Genomic DNA, 24287 nt, shown 5'->3' with positions numbered 1-24287 from the left:
GCTTCTAAAGGGGATGGACCTAGGTTTCTCTGGGGTTCAGTCTAGCTCGAGTGTCAGAAATAGACATTTATTATTACAGATTTGTGACGCACTGCAAATTGCCAGAGGCTACATAACCGAAGGGGCACGGGACTCCATAATGTCACTTGGCGTTCACTCGTAGCTGTCAGCTGGAGTTTCGAGGCTTGTTTAACGACCTTCAATAATGTCGGTCTGAGAGAAGGAAAAGACCACCCCCCCAGCCCCCGACAGAGCACGATGGGGAGTTGGAGGAGGGGTATCTTTCCTGCCTAGATAATCAGTGATTGTGTTCCTACCTGGAGAGCAAGACTTTACTGGAATATTCTTAAATTTTTTCTTCATTGAGATATTATTATCACTCTATATCTGATATCTTTTCCATTTATTTTGAAAATCTGAAAAGGAGAGCTACTTATTACATGCCCTTTCCTGCCAAGATAGTGTGCGCCCTTCTAACCATTGAAGCAGGTGTGCAAAGGGGCCTCATCCCTGAGCCCAAGGTATGGTGTTTCCTGATCTCACCTCCTTGCCGGGAAGTGGTTTATCGTTTCACCTGAAATTGCATCAACACCGAGTGCACAGAGTTGAAATCACCTCTGACAAAATCTTGTGAAATGGAGATTTTGGAAAGTTAATAATTGTTATGTAGTTATCCAAAGAAATTGGCAAAATAGTTCTAGAGAAACATATCTGCTACAGATGGGAAAAAGTTAAGATTTCAGTGCAGTCTGGCTCTTGCTGGGGAGCTAAGTGGTAAGAGCATCCTCCCAATACCTCAAGGCTGCGGGTTTGATACCCTGTCAGGGTACATGCAAGAATCAACCAATGAATGCATAAATAAGTGGATCAACAGATCAACGTTTCTCTCCCCCACCCTTTTTACACACTGTTGGATATAATAAGGTAATATTTTGTTGAAGATTTCTGTACCTATTCAGGAGAGATATTGGTCTGTAATTTTTTTTTCTTATTATGTCTTCATCTGGTTTTTCATATTAAGGCAATGCTGGCCTCAAAGAATGAGTTGGAACGTATTCCCTCTGCTTCTTCTGAAAAATTGTAGAGAACTTACCCTTTTATCATTATGCAATGCATGCCTGTATCACTGTTTTCTTTTGATTAGTATTATCATGGTTTGGTTTTCTCTATCCCATTACTAAATACATAAGGGGGGAACCCCCAAAATGGAATTTATTTATTAAAAATTGCATATTTATTTTTACATGTTTAAACTCACCTTCAAAGTACTCTTCATTTTGATGCAGTGCAACTGTCGAGACATTTTTTTTCACACTGCTCAAAACTGTTTTTGAACTCGTTGGTTTTGATGCCTTTAAGTGCTTTTGCCATATTTTTGTTTTACTTCTTTCACAGTGGCAAAACGTTTCCCTTTGAGGACTTTTTTCATCTAGGGGAACAAACAAAAAAGTCGCTCAAGGCAAGATTGGGTGAACAGGGAAGGTGGCGCATAGGGGGTGATGCCATTTTTGGTCCGAAACTGCTGAACACTCAGCGCGGTGTGGGCAGATGTGCTCATAAGTCACCCATTATGAAATGGGCTATCGCACTGAATCTTCAAAAAAAGAAAATTCACTGAACCTAACTAAACTCAGCCTCTCACAACAACACCAGCTGGTACAGTGATACACATGGGTTCCTAGAACACTCATCTAGCAGGAGAAGCCTGTACTAAAAGAGACTTGCCCTTCAGAAGATACGGTAATTTCAGATTTTTTTGCCACACACCCCTCATCTATAGGTATTGGTATATTTAAACCACTTTCTTGTTTCTTGTAGACAGCATATAGTTGGTTCTTGTGTTTTGATCCACTCTGACAATCTGTATTTTGATTGATGGATGCATTTAGATAAAGTGATTATTGACATAGTTGGGTTAATTTCTACCATATTGGTAATTGTTTTCTATTTGTTGCCCTTGTACTTTGTTCTTATTTTTGTCTTCTACACTTCTGTAGTTTTGCAGTTTTGAGTATTTTATAATTTTTTTCTCTCATATCAGTTACACTTCCCTTTTTATTTTTGTTTAGTGGTTGCCCTGGAATTTACACAATAAATCTACAGCTAATCCAAATCCACTTTTAAATAACACTCTACCTTAACAAAATAATCCTAATTTCTCTCTCTGCTCCCTGTATCATTGCTGTTATTTTAGATACACACACACACACACACACACACACACACTTGAGCATATTATTGCTATTTTCTTGGACAAACTGTGATGTTACATTAATTAAGAACAGGAAAAGTAAGATTTTATTGTAAATTGGAGTATGTAACCTATATCATTTTCCCTCTCTCTAAAGAACTTAACATCTTAAAGACATTAATAAAACAAAGAAGTCAAATAAGACACAAATCTATATGCTTGTGTACAAGGTAGATAATTCAAAATTTTTTATTGGTAATGAATTCATATGAAACTGCAAAATTTGTTACTTAAACTTCATTCTCCGACTTTAAACAACTCTTTTTCTCAGAGTGATTGTTAGCATGTCAAAGGACATTTGTGGTTTGTGTACAATGTCACTCTAATAGGTAGCAAAGAGCCTTGTTTATTCTTATTCAATGCCATGCTTTTGCACACACATGAATGCTAATATATATATATTAGTATAAAAACAGCCATACAAGGGTAACTGTAGGACTTCTTTTATACAAAATTCTAGAAATGCAAAGTATAGTGTGTACCTGGGGGTGGCAAGTTGGGGGTAGGGCTGAGAGAGAATATAAAGGAGCCAATGAAAACTGTAGGGGCAATGGACATATTCGTTACATTGACTTTGGTGATGGTTCCATGTGCACAGATATATGAAAATATAGTTTACACTTTTAATAAATGCAATTTATGTCAATGTGTCAATAAAGCTGTTAAATAAAGATTCCGTATAAAATCTAGCTCTCTTCTTCCTCTAGAAATATCCTAATATCTGGCAAAGCTGTACTGGCTCCATCAGCACCATTCCCCATGTTGTAAGTGGATCACCCCCGATTCCTTCTCAAAATAGAAGAAAATGGTGACAAATGCATCCACATGGGGAAATTATGCTAGCAAAATAAGCCAGTCACAATTACACAAATACTGTATGATTCCACTTGTATGAAGTATCCAGAGTAGTCAAATTCAGAGACACAACATAGCAGGTGGTTGGTGCAGTAGAGCAAGGGTAGGAGGAGTTGTTTAATGAGTACTGAGTTAGTTTCAGTTTTGTAAGATAAAAAGAATGCTGAAGGTTAGTTGCACAAATATGTGAATTTTTAACATTACTAAACTGTACAATTAAAATGCTAGAGGGTAAAATGTAAAATAAAAAAAACTATATTACAGTAGTTCCAAGGGATAAATTCGAGCAGGTGTGTGGCTGAAATCTCACTATTTACAATCCTCTCTCTGGCATGAACTTTTTGGTGCCACAATGTGGTTGGAGTTTTGGCTGAACACATGCCTGTATTTGCTGTACTCAAAGTCTTTCTTCACTGGGAAATCTCTGATGTGTAATGGGGCTGGAGTTGCTTCTAAAGACTTTCTCACATTCACTGTACTCAGAAGGCCCTAATCCATTGTGAACTCATGAGGCGCTTCTCCAATGTAACGCGTTTAGAGTCGTACCTAAAAGATTTACCATATTCTCTGAACTCATAAGGTCTTTGGCAGTGTGAACTGTGGTTAATGAAGCTGGAGTTGTATCTGAAGAATTCCGCGCATTCACAGATCTCACAGGCCTGTCTTGATTGTGGATTTTCTGGTGATGAACAAGGTGGGACTTTCTAATGAAGGCCTTTTGACATTTGCTACACTTGTAAGGCCTTTCGCCAGTGTGGATTTTTTGATGCTCAACAAGTATATGTTTGTGGCTAAAGGCTTTCCCACACTCGCTGCACTTGTAAGGCCTCTCTCCAGTGTGATTTCTCCAATGTTTAATGAGGTTGGAGTTGTACCGAAAGAACTTTCCACACTCACTGCACTCATAGGGCCTTTCTCCACTGTGGACTCTCTTATGTCTAATTAGTCTGCAGTGGTACCTGAAGGCTTTCCCGCATTCACTGCACTCGTAAGGCCTTACTCCAGTATGATTTTGCCAATGTTTAATGAGCTTGGACTTGTATCTAAAGAATTCCCCACATAAACTGCACTCATAAGGCCTTTCAACAGTGTGAACTCTTTGATGTCTAATGAGTGTGGAAGTGTACCTGAAGAACTTTCCACACTCACTGCACTCATAGGGCCTTTCTCCAGTGTGGACCCTCTGATGTTTGATGAGTGTGGAGTTGTACCGAAAGAACTTGCCACATTCACTGCAACCGTAAGGTCTCTCTGCAGTGTGAACTCTCTGGTGTCTGATGAATGTGGAGCTGTACCTGAAAAATTTCCCACATTCACTGCACTCATATGGCCTTTCTCCAGTGTGAACTCTCTCATGTCTAATCAGTCTATAATTGTACCTAAAGAATTTCCCACATTCTCTGCATTCATAAGGCCATTCTCCATTGTGAATTTTCTGATGTTTCATGAAGTTTGCTTTGTACTTAAAGAATTCCCCACATTTGCTACACTCATAAGGGCTTGATACAGTGTGGACTCTCTGGTGACCAATGAGTGTGGATTTGTATCTAAAGAATTTCCCACACTCACTACACTTAAAAGGCTTTTCTCCGGTGTGGACTCTCTGGTGCTGAACAAGGTGGAACTTTCTAATGAAGGCCATCCCACACTTGCTGCACTCATGAGGCCTTATTCCAGTGTGGATTTTCTGGTGCTGCACAAGTATTTGTTTCCGACTGAAGCTTTTCCCACACTGAGCGCACTTGTAACTGTTTTGTCCAGTTTCAGAGGCCTCTCTGCACTCGGTGTCCCCAGGAGGCTTCCACCCACAGGGAGGACCCAGGTGCTGGAGGAGGCCTGCGCTGGTTGGGAGGTCCTCCCCATCGTTGCCACACGTGAAGGGCCTCTGTGCCATGTGAATGCTGCCATTTGTCACAAACGAAGGCCTCGCCTCATCTCTTCCAGATACCTTGTCCCCTATCTGCTCCACTTGGTGCTGGTGAAGACCTGCCCCACAAAGGCGCAGCCCTTGCTCAGGGTACATTCCATCGTGCTCAGCCTGTCGCAAAATGTCTTTCGTCTCACAGGGTTGGGCCTTCTGGGTGAACAGATCTGGCTTTGGAGTCCTGACCTGTGAATCTCCGCCAGAATCACCTTGCTCCAAAGGGGCCTCCTCCTCCTGGGCTCCAGACCAACAACCTGCAAGCAGAGAAATGCCAGCGAAGTACATGTTGACTCTGGTGGGAGGCGGCAGCCTACCAGAAATGAGCATCAGAGACACCCACGAATAAGTCCATGGAACTGCTAAAAGGCAAGGGGGCCTACAGCCTGTGAGGGGAAGGCCTGCTGTGCAGAGCTTGGCCTGGGAAACTCAGGATAGCAGAGCCCTGATGATGAGGAAGGACTCAAGACAAAGGTAGTGTCTTAGTCCACAGACTGGGTGCCATTTCAACAACCACAATAATCTTATAAGCAACAGAAACGCATTTTCCATAGTCCTGGAAACTGGAATTCCAAGAGCCGGGTGCCAGCATGGCCAGGTGAGGGCCCTCTCCCAGTTCACAGGCTTCTCATTGGTTCCTCACATAGTGGAAGGGGCCGTGGAGCTCTGTGGGGCTCTCTTTTATAAGAGCTCTGTCCTCATGACCTGTCACTCCAAAGGCCGCATCTCCTAATACCATCACTTTGGGCATGAGGTTTCAACATATGAATTTGGTGGGGACACAAACATTCAGACCACGGCAGGTACTGTGTAGGGAGGAGAAGCAGGTTCCCAAGTCACTCCTCTGTATTGGCTTTCCACAAGGTCATGGCCTCTGGTGACTGGCCAGCACTGTGTAGAAGTTGTATCCAGACCTAGAAATATCCCACTACAATGAACACATTGCGGTTCAAGGACTATTTAAGGATATGTGTGGCCTCATGTCATCTTAAGTGTAGTTGAATGCAAAGGGAGCAGCAGTGACACAGAATGGGGGAGATGTGACGGCCAGGTGGTCTGGTGGGAGTGTGGCAGAAAGGGATTATAAATCAGCGCAGAAATGAGCTGTGGCGCCTGGAGCTGGCATCCAACCATGGCGAACAAAGCACAGGTTCCCAGCTCTGGTGTCGCACCCTTCCCCAGCTCCCTTGCTCCACGCTGTATACTTCTGAGCTTCTCTTGCCCTTGATGTATCGATCCCCATCCTACGAGGCACCCAGGGTCCTTCCACTGCTCAAGGTGAACACTGACGTGGCACCTGAGAGAGGCTCGTTCCAGGTGAAAAACATAAAAACCTGTGTCCAGCATGAACCCAGAGTGATCCAACATGGGATACCATCATTCTAAAGTTATAAGAACTTCACAGGACAGACAGTAGAAACAATCCAGTGGTCCCTAAAATCAGTAATTACGTTGGTGTCTAAAACGCCTGGCATAGGCAGACCCCAAGAAATGTCAGCAAGAAGAGGGGAAGGTTGGGACATTGAGGTTCCAGCATCTAGACCAAGTGACCCATCCAGGGACAGACCACGTCTGAGAGATGTCTCACAAAAACTTCGAAGATTTTCTGACTCCTCAGCCCTGTCTTGCAAGTACCCAGAGCAGCAGGGGTGGGCTGCTTGGGGACAGCAGGGACAGTGCACACAGCCCAGCCCTGGCACCAACAACACACATGCCCGCGAACCAGGAGCGGAAGCAGTGCCCACGGTCTCGTGGTGGGAAGGACAGAGCTGCCCCTGTAAAGGACAAGGACAGAGCCCAGCCCAGGGACCTGTGGTGGGTGTGAAGGCCTCACCTACGGAGGACAGCAGTGCCAGGTTCTCCAGCATCACATCACGGTGCAGGCGCCTCTGAGCCTCGTCCAGGAGCCCCCACTCCTCCTGGGTGAAGCGCACGGCCACATCCTCAAAGACCACATGGCTCTGTGAAAATGGAACAGTTTGGTTCATGAGCAGCTTGTTTTAACTGTGTTTTTGTGGATTCCGTATTTCTCAATTTGCCATCCATTAATTACAGATTAAACTAACAGGCACATTCGTGTATATTACCCCTGCGATTCAGAGCCCATTGTCTGAACCAGGCCCTTGGCTAACTCCCACACAGGCAGTGAAATTTCCCCTGCCCCAAAGCAGCCCAGGGTGAGATATCAGACAGCTAGGGACAGCCTTTTTACCCCAGGGCACTAGGATTATACCAACTAGCCATCCCTAAGCTGTCACCCCACACTCCCTGCATTTCCCAGGACAGTCCAACGAAGGCTCTGACCTACGGTTTCCCTTCACACCTACTTCCCCATGTGGCCCTGGCACCTCCTTCTCTGCAGAAATATAATAAAAATCTCCTTTCTATGCATTGGCTCTCCGTGTTGTCACTTACTTATTCATATCCACAAATCAAAATCCTGTGGTACACACAAACTGAAATGTCACTGGTTCAATTCCTGGTCAGGGCACATGCCTGGGTTGTAAGCCAGGTCCCCAGTTGGGGGCATGTGAAAACAACTGATCTATGTTTTTCTCACACATCCATGTTTCTCTCCCTTTCTTTTCCCTCCCTACCCCTCTCTCTAAAGATAAATAACTAAAATCTTTTTAAAACTCCTGTGGGTACAATCTCTCATCCATATTTCTCTCAGGGAGCTCCATTCCTTTCCTGCACATCCTCCTCCTTCCTGACTTCCCAATGTGACAGATACCAGGTGTTGTGGCACCAGTGCCTGCTCTCTCCTCGTGGCCACTGATCACCATGTCCAGCACAAAGCAGAACAAATGTGGGTCTCTGCCCCTCTCCTGCCAGCCAGTTTCCCTGGGGTCCCCCCAGATCTTGCCTCCCAGACAACCAAACTCAGTCTCGTCCTTCTCTTGTAAGTGCCCAGTGCCAGGGCCAGAGGCCCACCCTTCACGCTCCCCTCACCTGCACATCAGTGTTTGGTCTCACCTCCCTCATGGCTCTGACTCCTTCAAGGTGACAACTCCATTGGAACCCCCAGCCCAACCACAGGTATTCCTTCACCTCCCAACATGCCATTTCCCGCATGGAATCCAGGCAGGGCACGGGAAATACACCCAGCGTCCGTCTCAGCCCCACTCCTGCCCCTGAATGCTAAGTCCCCTAGCGTCAGGTCTAACCCAAGCCTGAAGGTCTCCCCTCCTGGCCCTGTTTCTTGCTTCAGCCTCAGCCACCCTTCCTGTGTGAGGATGTCACATAGCTAAGCCCGCTCCCCATTCTGTACTGCACTAGCTGCACCCTCGGTGGTCAGAACCTTCCTCTCTCCTCACTGAGAGCCCAGTTACACTGACCTCCCACCCACACTCCCACTCCACCCTCAGCCTAGGACCTCTCTTAGCTGACCCCATTTCTCCCCTCAGCAAACATCGCATGTGCACACTGGACTGGGAAACCTTCTTTCCTCCCTCCCTCCCTCCCTCCCTCCCTTCCTTCCGTTTTTAGAGAGAGAGGGGAAGGGAGGGAGAAAGAGAGGGACAGAAATATCAATGTGAGAGAGAAATGTTGATTGGTTGCTTCTCATACGTGCCCTGACCCAGGGACAAACCCACAACTCAGGCATATGTCCTGACTGGGCTCAACCTGGCGACCTTTTGCTTTACAGAATGACGCCCAACCCACTTAGCCACACCAGTCAAGGCTAGCCTTGGAAGACTTTCTCACTCTTCCACATGACAGTAACACACATACACACACACACACGCATGTGCTCTGCTTCCTCATCTGTCTGTGATGCCTGCCAGGCCAGCTAGGTGCCCAGTCAAAAGACCCAGTACTTAGGCCTTTGATTCCCATTCCTTATGATGCAATAGCCCTGTCACCATAACCTAGAGATGCTGTCTCCTAAGTCCGACACACAGCTTCATGCTTTATCCTTCATTCTTATCTACACACCAACCACTATGCTATGGCCATCTCTAATTGGAATGCTTCCCCTGACCCCAGACCTCTGTATACCAGTGCCCACTGACACCTCTCCTTCCAGTCTCTAGAACATCTGGGACATGCACAAAAAGTGACTCTTCACGTTCCACCTGAAAATTCCTCATCTCGCTGACTTCCCCATTTCCGCTGATGAAGCATCCCTCCTTCCTAATAAGGTCAAAACCTGGGATCATCCCTGGTTCTTCCCTCCATCTTACCTCGTCTCCCTTGTCTTCCACCTCAAAAAATATGGGTCACTCTAGTTCCAAATACACCCAGACACTAGCCACTGCTGATGCTCACATGGACTGTTGTGAGAAATTCCTGCCAGGTCTCCCTGCCTTCACTCACACCCCTAGTCTTTCACTCTGCAGCCAGAGGGAACTTGTTAAAATCTGGATCACACCACCTTCCTTTTCTGCTTCAAAACTTTCTACCAGCCTCAGATTAGAGGCCCAGGACCTCAGGATGTCATTCACGGTCTAATACTTATACACTCCTACCCACCCCCACACAGTTCCCCAGTCCCACCAGACATAACAGAGGCCTGCAGTTCCTTAACAACACAGCTAAATTTCACCTCCTCGCATCTGAACACCCTAACTGTTGTGCCCAGACCTCCCTGCCCCATCTTACACCATTGGTTGTCAGAAATGAGAACTGCTCCATATAACCTGGGACTAGATATAAAATCCTGGGCCTGGTGAAAGCACATGGTCTTCAGACTCAAGAGAGTGAGAAGGACCAGAGAAGTCTCAGGACACTTCCATTCCCTGAGGGTACGTATGTTGAGAAGGAAAACTCTGATTCCAAAAAACCTCCGCTGCCTTGCGGCATACCTCTTCAGGGGAAAGGCTAAGGGAGTAAACCCCGACAGAAAATCCGGAGCCGGAGTCCCTAAGGCGGTTTGACGTTGTAGTCAACATCGGCAACTCCTGCGGCGCACCTGAAGCCAAGCTGTATTGACTCCGTCTTTCCCTTGGACCCTTCAGCTGCGAAGAGAGGGGGGGTCTGCTGCATGGGCAACAGCAGACCCTCCATATCACCCTGCCCAGGCTCTGTAGCTTCAGCTTCACTGGAGAGGACACTCCAGCGACATCGCAAGATGTCGATTCAACACGGGAGGAGACAGATACCGTGTCACTCCCGAGTCGGACTGCACAGCCATTCTCGGCTGTGCAGATAGACTCTTAAGAAGCTACACCATCGTCTCTCGAGACGGACGGCTGCCGACGACGACATATGTTGAGGTGCCAAAACCACTGGGGTGGTAACTGGGATGGGTGAAAGCAGACACACCCTCCACTCACCTGTGCAGGGTCCAGAAGCATTTCTGCCACTGCCGTGGGACCCTGTGGGAAGAAGGAGGCCGTGAGAGACGGGTAACCATGGTAGGATCCTACTAGCTGAGCTGGACCTCCACTCTGCCCTGCCCTGGAGCAAAGTGATCTGAGCCTGACGGTCTAAGCTCAGCTCATTAGAATCGGTGCTGCCTCTTACCAGCTGGGTGACCAGGAGGAAAACTCAGGGAAATGAAAATGCTTATGGGGGTCAGAATTCTTCCAACTCCATAGGGCTCACATTGGTATCAAATGTTAGAAATACATACAAGGATCAGCTCTTATTGTCATAGGGTCAACAGTTTCTATATGTTTTCAGTGCAAATGAAGTAGTAGGATTTTGAAATTTAGGGTCTTTATTTTGACTGCTTTTTAAGATTTCAGAGCATTCATATCTAAAACTACATTGTAAGCAAATACTTAGCAGTAAACTAATGCCAAACCAATTATGAAGTGCTTGCATAAATTGAACTTATTGAATAGGTTTATGTCTTTTTTATGTTTTTATAATTTTGCTTATTGATTTTAGAGAGGGGGGATGAGGGAGAGAGAGAGAAACATCAATTTGTTGTTCCACTTATTTATGCATTCATTCTTGTATGTGCCCTGACTGGGGATCAAGATTGAACCCACAACCTTGGTATATTGGGCTGACACTCTAATCAACTGAGCCACCTGGTCAGGGACTGAATAAGTTCATGTAACTGCCTATCTATCCTCACCCAAGGACATGCTTATTAACTTTAGAGAGAGAGGAAGGGAAGGAGAGAGAGAGAGAGAGAGAGAGAGAGAGAGAGAGAGAGAGAGAGAGAGAGAAACATCGATCAGTTGCCTCTCTTATGCTCCAATCAACTGAGTCACACAGGCTAGGGCTATGTATTTTTTTAATCCTCACTCGAGGATATGTTTATTGATTTTAGAGAGAGAGGAAGGGAGAGAGAGATATCGCGTTGCCTCCCATATGACTCCCGACTGGAGATCAAACCCACAACCTCGGTATGTGCCCTGACCAGAACAGAACCCATAACCTATTGGTGTACAGGACCACCGTTCAATCTAGCCAACTGAGTCACCCCGCCAGGACCATTAGCGTTTAAATCCGTACACTTTTCATACGCTGTTAATGTTTTGCAGACACAGACTGAGCAGGCAGGTCAGCCGCCAGCCCATTTAGCAACCAGGCCTGCCAGTTCCATGATCTTCTGAAAGGAGCTTGTTGGTCCTTGACTGAAGCGGGGCATCCTCCCTCTGGCCCTAGGGGGTGGAGGTGAGGCTCAGACCCCTGGTCTAGGAACCAGCAGCTCCATCAGCCTCACGGATGTTCCCTTCGTTCCACAGAAAGTGGCCCTGGGTTAGCGGCGCCCCCTAGCGGAGAAGCTACTCCAGCACCCAGTGCGGCGGGCACTGCAGGGAAGGCTCCCGGCTCTGCAGACACAGGCCGGATCCCTGCCTCAGGTCTGCTCTTCTCCAGGGGACGGGCGTGGGGCAGCGGAGACGCCAGGGCCTGCTCCCCACAGGGCCCGGCGGGAATAAGCCCCTTGGGACTCTAACTCCCGCCTCTGGTCCCCAGCCCCTCCCCCCAGCCCAGTCCACACCCTCTACCCCTTTAATGTCTCCAGTCCTGCCCCCTCCTCAGCTCCCAGCCCTTTACGGTCACCTCCACATAGGACACGTGCGGACACGTCCAGGACGTGACATCTCCATCCTGATACGCAAAAATACCTGGGATGCTTGTTTACGCCTTACTTCTAATTGCAAATATATCTATAACTATATCTATATCTATCTACATTTCTATATGTATCTATACCTATCTATCTATATATTTTGCCACAGGAAACCCTGTCTGCTCTATGACGTTTTTCCAGAATTTCATCACATGGCCCCTGGCCGCCACCAGCTCGGTCCGGCCCCCGCTGTCACTCCGCCGGGGTCAACTGTGGTGGCCGCCCCGGGCTCGCGGTCTGACCCACTTTAACCAGCTCGAGACACGCGCTCCACACCACTGTCCCTTCACAACCTCCCACGGCTTCCAGCCGCTCAAGTCGTCCCTCGAGGCGACACTCGTCGCCCTGCCCGCTGGACCCAGAGACCCCGGCGTTCAGGTGCCCCTGACGGAACGCTGTCCCCTTCTCGCACGGCGGACACGCAGGGACCCGCAGGGCCTGACACGGAGACCCGAGCGGCGCCCGTCCGTCCGGGCTCCGACTCGGAGGTGGGAGCCGGGCCGGGAGGCCGGGGGGACGCTGCACGCACCTCAGTCGGGCTCATCAGCGCTACCGCGCCAACGGCCTGTGGGAAGAGCGGGGCGACGGAGCGGGAACAGGGCGCCGCCGTCGGCAGCGGGCTCAGTCGGGCCTCACGGCCGCCTCCGGGAGCGGGGACGACGCCTCTGCTCCGCCTGCCTTCCGATCCCTCACCTCTGAGGCATTGACCCGGTGAACAACCTGAGCGCGACCAAAATGACAACCGGAAGGGACGCCGGAAGTCCCGCCCTATACACAGCAGCGCGCCTCTCCTAAGCTCTCATTGGCTCACTTGCCACCGCCTCTGCCCCGCGCACCGTAAAGACTTCTGGGTATTGTAGTTTTTGCTCCCGCCATCCTCTGTCAAGTGTCAGTTCGTAAGTCACTCCCTCCTGGCTTTGGAAGTGGAATTCCAGGGCTCCAAAAAGAGGGCGAGCCTGCGCTTCCTCTTAAAGGGGACATATCCAGATTTCCTAGAAAACAGTCCAAGAAGTTCCAGAAAGTAACGTTATTTCAGACCCTAGGAAGCACACCAAGTTCCCAAAGACTACACGTTCAAAAGGGATCACGATGTCGTTAACGACGCTACATCCAGTCCTAGCTGTCAGCTGTCTTATGGCATGTGGAGAGCAGGACCAATAAAATGGCACTAGTCCAATCAAGACAGTATAAAGTACATAAAACAAAGTGGAGTCACTCATGTCAACTAAAATGGCTGTTAGTCAGCCATGACACTTTGGTTCAAGAGGGAAACTACCTAAGTCAGAGCAGGCGCACCCGACAAGGAGACACACTTTAGATATTTGCCTACATGCTCAGAACACACACGTCCAGCAAAGAGACACAACAAAGATATCTGTACATGTGATCAGAATAGCCATCTCTGCAGAGCAGGACCATCCATAGGCAGGCTCCTGTGGAAATTCCACACTCGCCAACAGGGGTGTCAAGCAGAACAGCCATGTACCACCCATAGGCTCCTGGGGGAATTCCACACTTGGCATCAGGGGTGCCAAGTCATTTTACTGAAAAGACCCAGAAGGGTGGAGTACACCACTTTCAAGGTATACCTGAGGCAGTTTCCAGACCACTGTTGAGACAGCTGAGCTCCACGTGCCAGAGTGCTGCTCTGTGCCATGCTGACCTCCCTTGGCATAGGCCGCCAGAGGCTCTGCCCTGCTGAACTGAGGACCTCGTCTGCTCTGCTGTCCTGCTGGCTCTGGAGATCCTTCCTTTCAAGACACTGACAAGACCCTTGCCCACTGTGCTGTCTCCTGGACCTGCAGACTGAGACTCTGGGACTCAGGTTCGTTATCCTCCATTGATTGCAGTGTGTGTGTTATAATCCTCTTAGGTTGTTGAGTGTGAGTAGGATATTAATGTATGTTGATGCCTGGCTGGTTTGGCTCAGTGGATTGAGCGTCGGCCTGCGAGCTAAGTGTCGCTGGTTCGATCTTCCAGTCAGAGCACATCAGAGAAGGAAAACTCTGACTCCAAAAAACCTCCGCTGCCTTGCGGCATACCTCTTCAGGGGAAAGGCTAAGGGAGTAAACCCCGACAGAAAATCCGGAGCCGGAGTCCCTAAGGCGGTTTGACGTTGTAGTCAACACCGGCAACTCCTGCGGCGCACCTGAAGCCAAGCTGTATTGACTCAGTCTTTCCCTTGGACCCTTCAGCTGCGAAGAGAGGGGGGGTCTGCTGCATGGGCAACAGCAGACCCTCCATATCACCCTGCCCAGGCTCTGTAGCTTCAGCTTCACTGGAGAGGACACTCCAGCGTCATCGCAAGATGTCGATTCAACACGGGAGGAGACAGATACCGTGTCACTCCCGAGTCGGACTGCACAGCCATTCTCGGTGGTGCAGATAGACTCTTAAGAAGCTACACCATCGTCTCTCGAGATGGACGGCTGCCGATACGATACGATACGATACGATGCCCTACTTCGAGTGAAGCTGCATGTAATAACAGTGAACATCATAGCTACTGTGTGACTCTTGTCTATTCCTTAGTGCTGCGCTGCTTAGCAGGCAGCTAGCTGAGCTGCTGCCCGGCTGATGTATAGGAAAGACTATATGACAGACATGTGCTCATGACATGGCTTTTCAAATACACACACTCTGGAGTCAGTTTAAAGATTTTTCAGTATATTTGGTCCAGGATAAGAAAAGACTGCGACAGAGGCATGATGGGGAAGACGAGGAGGGATGACAGGAGGAACAGAAGTTGGTAGAGTGACACTGTGCTTCTGGTTTCCAAAAAACACCTTTCCTGTATGTATGTCATTGTTTGAACCCACAGAGCAACACATTTCTTCAAATATTTACTACTCCATGTCAGAGACTTCTTTCAATTCTTTTAAGAACTTGAAACCAATCTGAGAAGGTGATTTATCACATGCTATTTTTCTGCCGGGATAATACATGCTCTTTAAAGAGTCAGAGAAGGTGTACAAAGGGAGCACCTTGTTCCCAAGACAAAGGTGTGGGATGCTATGATCTCATCCCACTGGGAAGTGATTCAGTATTTCACCTCAAACTGCTGAAGCGGTGTCTTTGCAGGGAGTTATCTTTTTCACAAAAACACTTGTGAATGGAAATTAGTGAAAGGTATTAATAATGATTAGTTATTCAAAGAAAGTAGCAAAAATAATTCTAGGGAAACACACCTGTGACATGTACGAGTAAAAGAAATGGTTAAGATCTCAGTGAAATTTAAGAAGTCTTAAAGCCAGAGAATGAAGCTGAGCCTGTGGCTGCCCTGGAACCTTGGCCTCACTCAGGTTTTCATCTCCAAAATGCGATTTTTTCCCATAGTTGACAATGTGGCTATTTAACTGCTTGTAGACACAGATGATATTTAAAAGACTGGATAGAAAAGTGACAATAAACAGGGAAGCTATGCTGTAGTACTTAGTTACCTATGTTCAGCAAGTACCTACTGGATTTCACGCACAATAGTAGTTACCAGTTGCTCTATGTATACAGCACTGTTCTGTTTGTTTTTTTAATTTTTAAAAAATATTTTACTTATTTATTTTTAGAGAGAGGGGAAGGGAGGGAGAAAGAGAGGAAGAGAAACATTAATGTGTGGTTCTCTCTCACATGCCCTCACCTGGGGACCTGGCCCACAACCCAGGCATGTGCCCTGTCTGGGAATTGAACTGGGGACCCTTTGGTTCAAAGACTGGCACTCAATCCACTGAGTCACATCAGCTAGGGTTGTTCTGTTTTCTTAGATCTGGTATTTGTCTATTTAGCATTCATTTATCACAAGGCTTAAACTAAGGTGTTTCCATGGTGCAGTGATTATCATGTTCACCTTACAAGGCCAAACTAAGTCAAAGATGTGCCAAGTCAGTTTCATGGGCTCACAAAACTCATATTGCAAACACTCCAAGACCAAACCCTAATGTGTTTTCATATCCTGCCTAATAGGGGATGTCCCCACCCAGGTACTCCAGGGCACGTTAGTCATAGGGCATGGTCCCAGTTCCTCCCCTACCCACCCTTCCCTGCATGTGACAGTTTCACGTGGACAATGTGGTGTGCCCATCCTCTCATTTATAGGGTGTCAAGAGTATAGCTAAGCTATTCCATGGTATTGCTGCCTTGACATTCAATTTGTGTGGCCAAGTGGGCTGCAGGGGTCTTAAACGAACAGGGAAAAAGAGGCCACTGAAATTTCCTTGACAAACTTTGAGATTTCCAACTCCTGAGCAGTATCTTGCAAGGCTTTTGAGCAGCAGAGATTGAGGTGCTTGGGGATGGGTTGTGCACTGCACACAGCCCAGCCCTGGCACACATTATGCGCCAGAAAAGGAATGAGTAGCCCTGGTCTGGATGTGGTAAGCCCAGATGCGCCCTGGCGAAAGGGAGAAAAATAATGCTCAACCCAGGACATGAGTAGTGATGACTAGGATAATAGTTTTACAGCTGTCTTACAAGGCTTAAAAGATTCTTGATGGTGGGACACAACATAATGACACTAGGACAGATAATTAGGGCTTGGAATGAGACGCATCAGGCAGGGCCACACAGCAGGTTGTACGGGTTGACACTAAGTAACCTGGAGCTGTAGGGGGCACCCTATGTAAAGGAGGTGGCTCAGGGCTACCTGGGTTTCCCAGGCTCCCTGCCAATGGCCTCATTTGAATAATTTCATGAGCTCAAGGCCACAGGGGCTGTCCCTACTAGCCTGTATCTGGCTCTGGGACAGGAGGGATGTGTAAAGCAGTCCAGAGTGTGAGTCCCTGATAAGGACAGTGATTGGGGGTGTGGACTTAATCAACTGCCCCAAAAGGGAAAATGGCCAGCAGCAATCCAGGGACTCAAAACTGGACGACACAATATTATCATAAAACTATATATCAGAACACTGTGGTACTGGCATAAAAACAAACATAAAGACCAATGAAACAGAACAAACTGCCCAGAAATGAAGGGCAGCATATTTGATCAAACAACTGACAAGAGTGCCAAGAGAATTCAATGGGAGAAAGACAGTCTTTTCAACAACTAACTTCTAGGCATTGACATAAAAAGCACAAAAAACAAAAGCAAAAATAGATCAATTGTACTATATCAAAATACAAACTTCTGTGCATTAAAGAACACAATCACCCCTGACTGGTGTGGCTCAGTTGGTTGAGCATTGTACCGCAAAGCAAAAGGTCGTGGGTTCAATTTCCAGTCAGGGTACATGCCTAGGTTGCAGGCCGGTCCCCAGTTGGGGCATGTTTGAAAGGTAACTGATCGATGTTTCTGTCACACATCAATGTTTCTCTCCCTTTCGCCCTCCCTTCCTATCTCTAAAAACAAATAAAAATCTTTTAAAAAAGAAAAAGAATACAATCAACAGAGTGAACAGGCAAACTAATGAAAAGATGAAAATATTTATAAATAATATAGTCAACCTAGTATCTAGATTATATAAAGACTGCTAAACCCAACAATAAGAAAAATAACCTGATTTTAAAATGGGCAAATTTAGACATTTACACAAGGAATATGCACAAATGGCAAGAAGTACATAATTATTAATCATTAGGGGAACGCTGAACAAAACCACAATAAAATACTAGCTCACACTCATTAGGATAGCTATTAAATATGATACAGGAAATAAAATTTGATTGAGGATGTAGAAATAATGGAATCCTTGTGGACCTTGATGGAAATGTACAATGGTGCAGTCAATATGGAAAAGTTCCTTGGTTCCTCAAAATATTAAAAATATTCTGGCATATATCCAAAAGAACTGAAAGCAGAATCTTTGGGAGATTTTTGTGCAGTCACCCTCACAACAGCAATGTTTACAAGCCAAAATGTGAAAGCAAGGGAAGTGTCCATCAACAGGTGAATGAATGGAGAAAATGTGGTAAAGATATATAATGACGTATTACTCAGACTTAAAAAGAACGGGAATTCTGAAGTTATGGGAGATGAAGTAAGCTGCTCACAAAAAGACAAAAACTATGATTCTTCTTACATGAGGTAGCCAGGGCAGTCACACGCAGAGACAGAACAGCATAAAGTTGTCCAAGGCTGCAGGAAGAATCAAAGTTGTTGCTTAATGGGCAGTTGCACTTTTGCAAGATGGAAAAAAAAAAAAGTTCTCGATATTCATTGCACAATGTGAATGTTGTGCAGTATTGAACAGTACACTGAAATACTTAAGCAAATTTTGTATGCGTATTTTAGTGCAATAAAAAACCCTACATATATAATTGTACTTGACAATGCCAAAGAGAGCAGACTTCAGGCTCTTTTCCCCACTTAATGCTCTCGTGAATGAGTTTTGGCTAGACTCTCCAACATTCACTGCACTCAGAATTTTTTTTCCCCCAAAGGAGAGCATGAACGCAGTCCCCCACAACACAAATCATGCAGTCGAGTTTCCCACATTTGGGGAAATCGCAGGGGTCAACACATCCAGAGTGCAGTGGATAAGCCTCGCCCTGGGAAAACCACCTTCGTGATAATAGTCTCTTCCCTGCCAGGTAAGTATTAGAAGGTATTTTTCCAGTGTAAACTCAACAATATTTAATGAGGCTGAAGTTGCATGAAAAGACAATCCCATGTCTCCTGTTCTCATATAGCCTCATAGCAATGTGAACATGCCAGTGTGTATGAGTGTGGAGCTCAACTAGAAATTTCCTACATCAGCTGCACTCGCAGACACTAAAAGATGTCCTACCTCACTGCACTTATAAGGCATTTCCCCAGTGTGAATTCTTGGTGTCTAAGGGTGTGAAGTGGTACCAGAAGAGATTCCCACATTTGCTGCACTCATGCCTTTCTCAGGTGTGAACTCTCTGACGAATGAGTAAGGAGCCGTCCAGAAAGGATTTCCGACAGTCGCTTCACACGTAAGGCCTTTTTAGCGTGGATTTTCTGGTGTTCAACAGCTTTGTCTTTGCGGCTGAAAGCTTTCCCACATTCTCTGCACTCATAAGGCTTCTCGCCACTGTGGATTTTCAGGTGGTGCACAAGTATATATTTGCGGGTGAAGGATTTCCCACACTCACTGCACTCATAGGGCCTCTCTCCTGTGTGAGCTCTCTGGTGTCTAATGAGTGTGGAGCGGTTCCCAAAAAATTTCCCACATTCACTGCACTTGTAGGGTCTCTCTCCAGTGTGACCTTTCTGGTGTCGAATGAGTGTGGAGCGGTTTCCAAAGAATTTCCCACAATCACTACAAACATAAGGCCTTTCTCCAGAGTGGACTTTCTGGTGACCAACGAGTTGGGACAGTGTAAGGAAGGCCTTCTCACATTGGCTGCACCCAAAAGGCCTGGTGTGAATTCTCTTGTGGTCATTCAGGCCCGATATCTGTTGAAAGAATACTCCATATTCTGATTGCTCATAAAACCTTGCTTTGGTGTGGACTTTCTGGTGCTGATCAAGGTGGGAGTTTCTAGTCTCCCCACATTCCCTATGCTCATAAGGCTTTTCTCCAGTGTGGACTTTCTCATGGTCAACAAGTACATGTTTATGGAGGAAGGCGTTCCCACAATGAGTGCACTGGTAATCATTTTGGCTGTTTTGAAAGGCCATTCCACCTGTGGTCTCCCTGTGTGGCTTCCCCACACTGTGGGGAGCCTGTTGTTGAAAATGGCCTGTTCTGGCTGTAAAGTCCTTCCCACCCTCCCTGCACGTGAAGGTCCTCTCTGTCATGTGAGCTCTGCAACTCTCCACGAATGAAGGCCTCGCCTTGTCCAGTCTGGAGTGTTCCTCTTTGGTTTGCTGCGTGTGGTGCTGGTTCTTTCCCTTCCAAGTGCACAGGATCTGATTGGGGCGTGTTCCGTTCTGCTCAGCCATGGACAAAACCTCTCTGAGGACTGAGCTACACAACTCACAGAGCTGGGCTGAATCTGGCTTTGCAGTGCAGACCTGTGACACTCTCGCAGAATGACCTTGCTCCAAGGGGGCCTCCTGGGCTCCATGCCAACAACCTGGAAGTAGACAAATGTCAGTGAAGTGCGTGTTGACTTTGGCGGGAGAGGGCAGCCCCATCAGAAATGTGCATCAGAGATGCCCACAAATAAGACACAGCTGACAGATGAGGGCCCAGACACAGTGGGAGGAAGCCTGCTGTGCAGAGCTGGCCTGGGAGCTCACGATGGGGAAGGACACAAGGAGGGGACAGGGCAGGAAGGAGACACGGGGTCTGCAGGTCACCCCTCTGCAAATGGCTTTCAACAAGGGCGTGGCTACTGGTGGCTGGTGAGCACCATGTGGTAGTTTGTGTCCAGGCCCACACGTCTGATTGGGACACAGTAGCTGGTGATCCAGGACCAGTTAAGGACACACACATGCAGACGTCACTGAGCCTTAAGTGTAGATCAGATGCCGAGAGTGCTGCAAAGGGCACAGTGGAAGGGAATGGGTCAGAGGTGGAGGCCAAAAAACTAGGGGGAGCTGCAGACGGGAAGATTAGAAATGACAATGGAAAAGAAAAGGTAGAATGAATGTGGCCTCTATCCCTGGCGTCACACAATGGTGGGCACAGGCCTGGTGCCCAGTGTGACTCAGACCCAGCTCTGACAACACGCCCTTTCCTGGCTCCCAAGCACCAGGGCTGTTCCTTGTTGCCACTGATAAAGTGATACCTACGCTGGCAGGCAGCCAGGGCCCTACCCCTTCCTCAGTGTGAGCACTGACATGGGGCTTGGAACAGGTCCACCTGGGGTTGGCCAGCGGGGCCCCAGAGCGATCCAACTCATGACACCCCACATTCTAAAATCATGAGCGCTTCATAGTGGGGTCTTGCAGAACCAGTGGCCTCCATCCACAAGTAGTGACCACACTGGAAGTGGGGACAGTGCACAGAGCCCGGCCCGGGCACCAACAACACATGTACCCGTGAACCAGGAGTGGAAGCAGTGCCCACGGTCTCGTGGTGGGAAGGACAGCTGCCCCTGGAAAGGACAAGGACAGAGCCCAGCCCAGGGATGTGTGGTGGGTGTGAGGGCCTCACCTACGGAGGACAGCAGTGCCAGGTTCTCCAGCATCACACTGTGGTGCAGGCGCCTCTGAGCCTCGTCCAGGAGCCCCCACTCCTCCTGGGTGAAGTGCACGGCCACGTCCTCAAAGACCACATGGCCCTGTGAAAATGGGGACAGTTCAATCAATGTGCAGCTTCCGTCTCTGGGATCTTCAGTCTTTCCCCCAACATTTCCACCCCCCTCACCCTCCAGCCAACTTCCACTATGGAAAGATATAGGTCTGGTACCTGCTCTGTTCTTATCACCACTGATAATGTAAATACAGATATAGAAACAGCCAGGGGAGGGGGCAGAAAAGCCCTGTCTGAACTCTGGGCCTAGAATAGGGCTCCACTCCTCTTTTACCAGTAAATTATCCTGCAGTCTCACAGATTTTGTCTCCCAGACAATAAAACTTGATACTACTCCTCACCTGCACATCTTTCCTGGACTGAACCTCTACATACCTGGTCCCTCCATGTTCCCAGCTCAGTTATTGATACCCACCTGCCCACTGTAGTCATTTCCATGGCTTCCCAACATGCCACTGTGCATGTGAAATCCAGGCAGTGTTTTGCAAATGGAATCACCACCCTATTTTGCCCCATCCTGTCCCAGAACTCCCAAGATCCCTAGCCCCAGAGAGCACCAGGGCTCCTGTGTACTCTCGCCACTTGCCACATGGCCCAGTCATCTGTGCCACACTTACCCTCCCAAACCTGAGGAGTTCACAGACTCCTGGCCCTCCCCCACTGTACCTGCAGCCCTACAAGCAGTTGGGAACAATCTCTCTTCACCTGACCCTCATTCAGAGCCTAGTTTCACAAAACTCCCTGCCCTCTCCCCTCACTATGCAGTACTCCTAGCTGACCTTTTGTCACCTCAACTAATCTACGAGCCTGAATGAAACAACCCAGGCCTCACCAAGAGTAACCACCAAATATGGGAGCCCAAAGAGGGAGAGAGTCCTGCCCTGAACTGATACCTGACCTCCTTCACTGAAATGCTGTAACCTCTCTCATATCCCCGACACCTTGGAAACCTTTTGGACCCCTCTGCCCTTATCCCGCATAGGCACACTCCCGGCCCCTGCCACTCTGCTTCCTCGCCTGTCTTTGTGATGCCCACCACCACCATCCAGGCTGCCAACAGAGAGACAAACCTCAGCCGCTTCCTTCCGCTCTCTGCCACCATAACCTAATGAAATCTGATGGACAGCTACATTTCCATCCATGCAACAGCAACTATGTTGGGGCTGCCTGCAACCTGAACACATCCCCTGATCTCCAGACCTGTGTTTCTACCTGCCAATTGGGAACCTCCACTCGAGTCTCTGGGACATCTGGGACAAAACCCGACTCCTCCTAGTCCCTCTAAGAATCCCACCTTCTGCTGACGTCCCTGTCTCAACAGATAGAACAGCCATCTTTCCATGGAAAGCCAAAAACCTTCAGGCCACCTCTGAATCCCCCATCCACTTCATCTTCCAGCTCTCTCACTCTCCACACCACTAAATGGGGGCAGCTGTGTGCAGAACACATCCAGAAGGCAACCTCTGCTCTCCCTCCACAGCCTGCACTCCTGCCCAGCCAGCACCACAGTTAACTTCCTCCCAGGTCCCCCCGCCTCCACCTCCATCCCCACAGTATCTCCTCCACCTTGAATCTAGGCACAGCTTGTTAAAGTCTGGATCAAATCACCTGGCTGCTCTGCCCCCAACATCCCATGGCTCCCACTCCCTTCAGATTGAGACCCCAAACCTCAGGTTGCAATTTTAGACCTGGTAACTGTGTCCCTATGCCCCAAATACTCTTCTTCCCATCCTGTATCCTACTAGATATAACATGCCAGTTCACCTCCAATCATTTGAACATTCTGGATCCTGAGCTGAAGACAACTTTCCACATCTCACCCCATCAGGGCAAGATAAACGGGGACCTCTCCTGGCTGGGTGGCTCAGTTAGTTGGGAGCACTGTTCCATGAACCAAAAGGCTACAGGTTCAATTCCCAGTGTTGGGGAGTGTATGGGAGGCAACTGATTGATGTTTTTCTCTTTTTCTCTAAAATAAATAAACATACTGTTGGGTGAGAAGAAAATAAAGAAAGGAAAGAAAGAAAGAAAGGAAGAAGGAAAGAAGGAAAGAAGGAAAGAAAGAAAGAAAGAAAGAAAGAAAGAAAGAAAGAAAGAAAGAAGGAAAGAAAGAAAGAAAGAAAGAAAGAAAGAAAGAAAGAAAGAAAGAAAGAAAGAAAGAAAGAAAGAAAGAAAGGGAGGGAGGGAGAGAGAGAGAAAGAGAGAAAGAAAAGAAGGAAGGAAGGAAGGAAGGAAGGAAGGAAGGAAGGAAGGAAGGAAGGAAAGAAAAGAAAGAAAGAAAGAAAGAAAGAAAGAAAGAAAGAAAGAAAGAAAGAAAGAAAGAAAGAAAAGAAAGCAAGAGAAAGAAAGAGAGAAAGAAACGGGAACCACTCTATATAATCCCAGACTCAGTTCAAGACCCTGTGCCTTGGTGAAATCACAGGACCTTCAGACCCAAGGGAGGGAGAAGGAGAGGTGAACAAGCTCACACCACCACCATTCTTTCTGTGAGTGGGAAAACCACCAGGGTGATAACTGCGGAGGTGAGGAGCATGAAGGTATGGCACATTCTCCACTCACCTGTGCCGGGTCCATAAGCTTTTCTGCAAATGTCATGGAAACCTGTGGGAAGAGGGAGCCATGAGAGATGGGTAACCACGGTAGGTGGTTGATGTAGCTGACCTGGACCACTCCTGCCCTGCCCTGTCCAGTGCTGCTGACCTCAGTGCCACTAGGATCAGCTGTGTGACCATAAGCCTGAACTGCCCTGAGCCTCAACTCTGTTACTGTAAAATGGGGACAATTGTTCCCCCATCATAGGGCTGATAACAGTATTAACACATAAATTGTGCAACCTCCTGGCACTGCTCTAACTATCCAGGGGATTAACAATTTCGTATGTTTTCAGTGCAAGGGAAGGGAAAGGGTTTTGGAAATGTTGGTTTGCATTCTTACTGCTCTTTAAGGTTTTCAGAAGATGAGACATGTAACATCCTGTTGTTAGCAAATATAGGTATAGTAATGTATAAAGTTTTATCATGATTAATTTATTGAATGTGTTCATTTCTTCAAAAAAACTTGTACTGATGTTTTCAGAGAGAAGGGGAGAGGGGAACATCAATTTGTTGTTCCACCCACCCATGCA

The 24287-nt window shown here is 47.5% G+C and overlaps 2 protein-coding genes and 1 non-coding gene across 3 annotated transcripts; all 3 read right to left on the bottom strand.

The window, feature by feature from the left end:
• Positions 1-2390: 2390 nt before the first annotated feature.
• On the bottom strand, positions 2391-12803 carry LOC149995654 (uncharacterized). Its single transcript, XM_090260970.1, has 4 exons — positions 12593-12803; positions 10307-10348; positions 6862-6988; positions 2391-5284 (listed from the first exon to the last, which is right to left on the bottom strand). Exons 1-4 carry the CDS (start codon positions 12605-12607, stop codon positions 3612-3614), a joined length of 1857 nt encoding a protein of 618 aa, XP_090117096.1. The 5' UTR covers positions 12608-12803; the 3' UTR covers positions 2391-3611.
• Positions 12804-17947: 5144 nt separating this feature from the next.
• Positions 17948-23760, bottom strand: LOC149995652 (zinc finger protein 549-like). The gene is made up of 3 exons (XM_090260771.1): positions 23723-23760; positions 21065-21191; positions 17948-20039 (listed from the first exon to the last, which is right to left on the bottom strand). Exons 1-3 carry the CDS (start codon positions 23756-23758, stop codon positions 18874-18876), a joined length of 1329 nt encoding a protein of 442 aa, XP_090116897.1. The 5' UTR covers positions 23759-23760; the 3' UTR covers positions 17948-18873.
• On the bottom strand, positions 18430-18592 carry LOC149995653 (U1 spliceosomal RNA). Its single transcript, XR_016507970.1, has one exon. It is a non-coding gene; the product is annotated as a U1 spliceosomal RNA (small nuclear RNA).
• Positions 23761-24287: the final 527 nt, after the last annotated feature.

Source organism: Furipterus horrens, unplaced genomic scaffold (assembly GCF_987537825.1).
Source record: "Furipterus horrens unplaced genomic scaffold, mFurHor1.1.pri manual_scaffold_13, whole genome shotgun sequence".
NCBI classification, from domain to species: domain Eukaryota; kingdom Metazoa; phylum Chordata; class Mammalia; order Chiroptera; family Furipteridae; genus Furipterus; species Furipterus horrens.
The sequence above is the reverse complement of the archived record's forward strand: the minus strand, read 5'-3'. Positions and strand labels throughout refer to the sequence as shown.

Coding starts and splice junctions, on each gene's coding strand:
- LOC149995654 (XM_090260970.1), bottom strand. Junction 6,989..10,306: donor TGCTTCTGGACCCTGCACAG/GTGAGTGGAGGG, acceptor CCATTTTCACAG/AGCCATGTGGTCTTTGAGGA. Junction 5,285..6,861: donor GGCACTGCTGTCCTCCGTAG/GTGAGGCCTTCA, acceptor CTCTGCTTGCAG/GTTGTTGGTCTGGAGCCCAG.
- LOC149995652 (XM_090260771.1), bottom strand. CDS start 23,758: ATGACATTTGCAGAAAAGCTTATGGACCCGGCACAG. Junction 21,192..23,722: donor AGCTTATGGACCCGGCACAG/GTGAGTGGAGAA, acceptor CCATTTTCACAG/GGCCATGTGGTCTTTGAGGA. Junction 20,040..21,064: donor GGCACTGCTGTCCTCCGTAG/GTGAGGCCCTCA, acceptor GTCTACTTCCAG/GTTGTTGGCATGGAGCCCAG.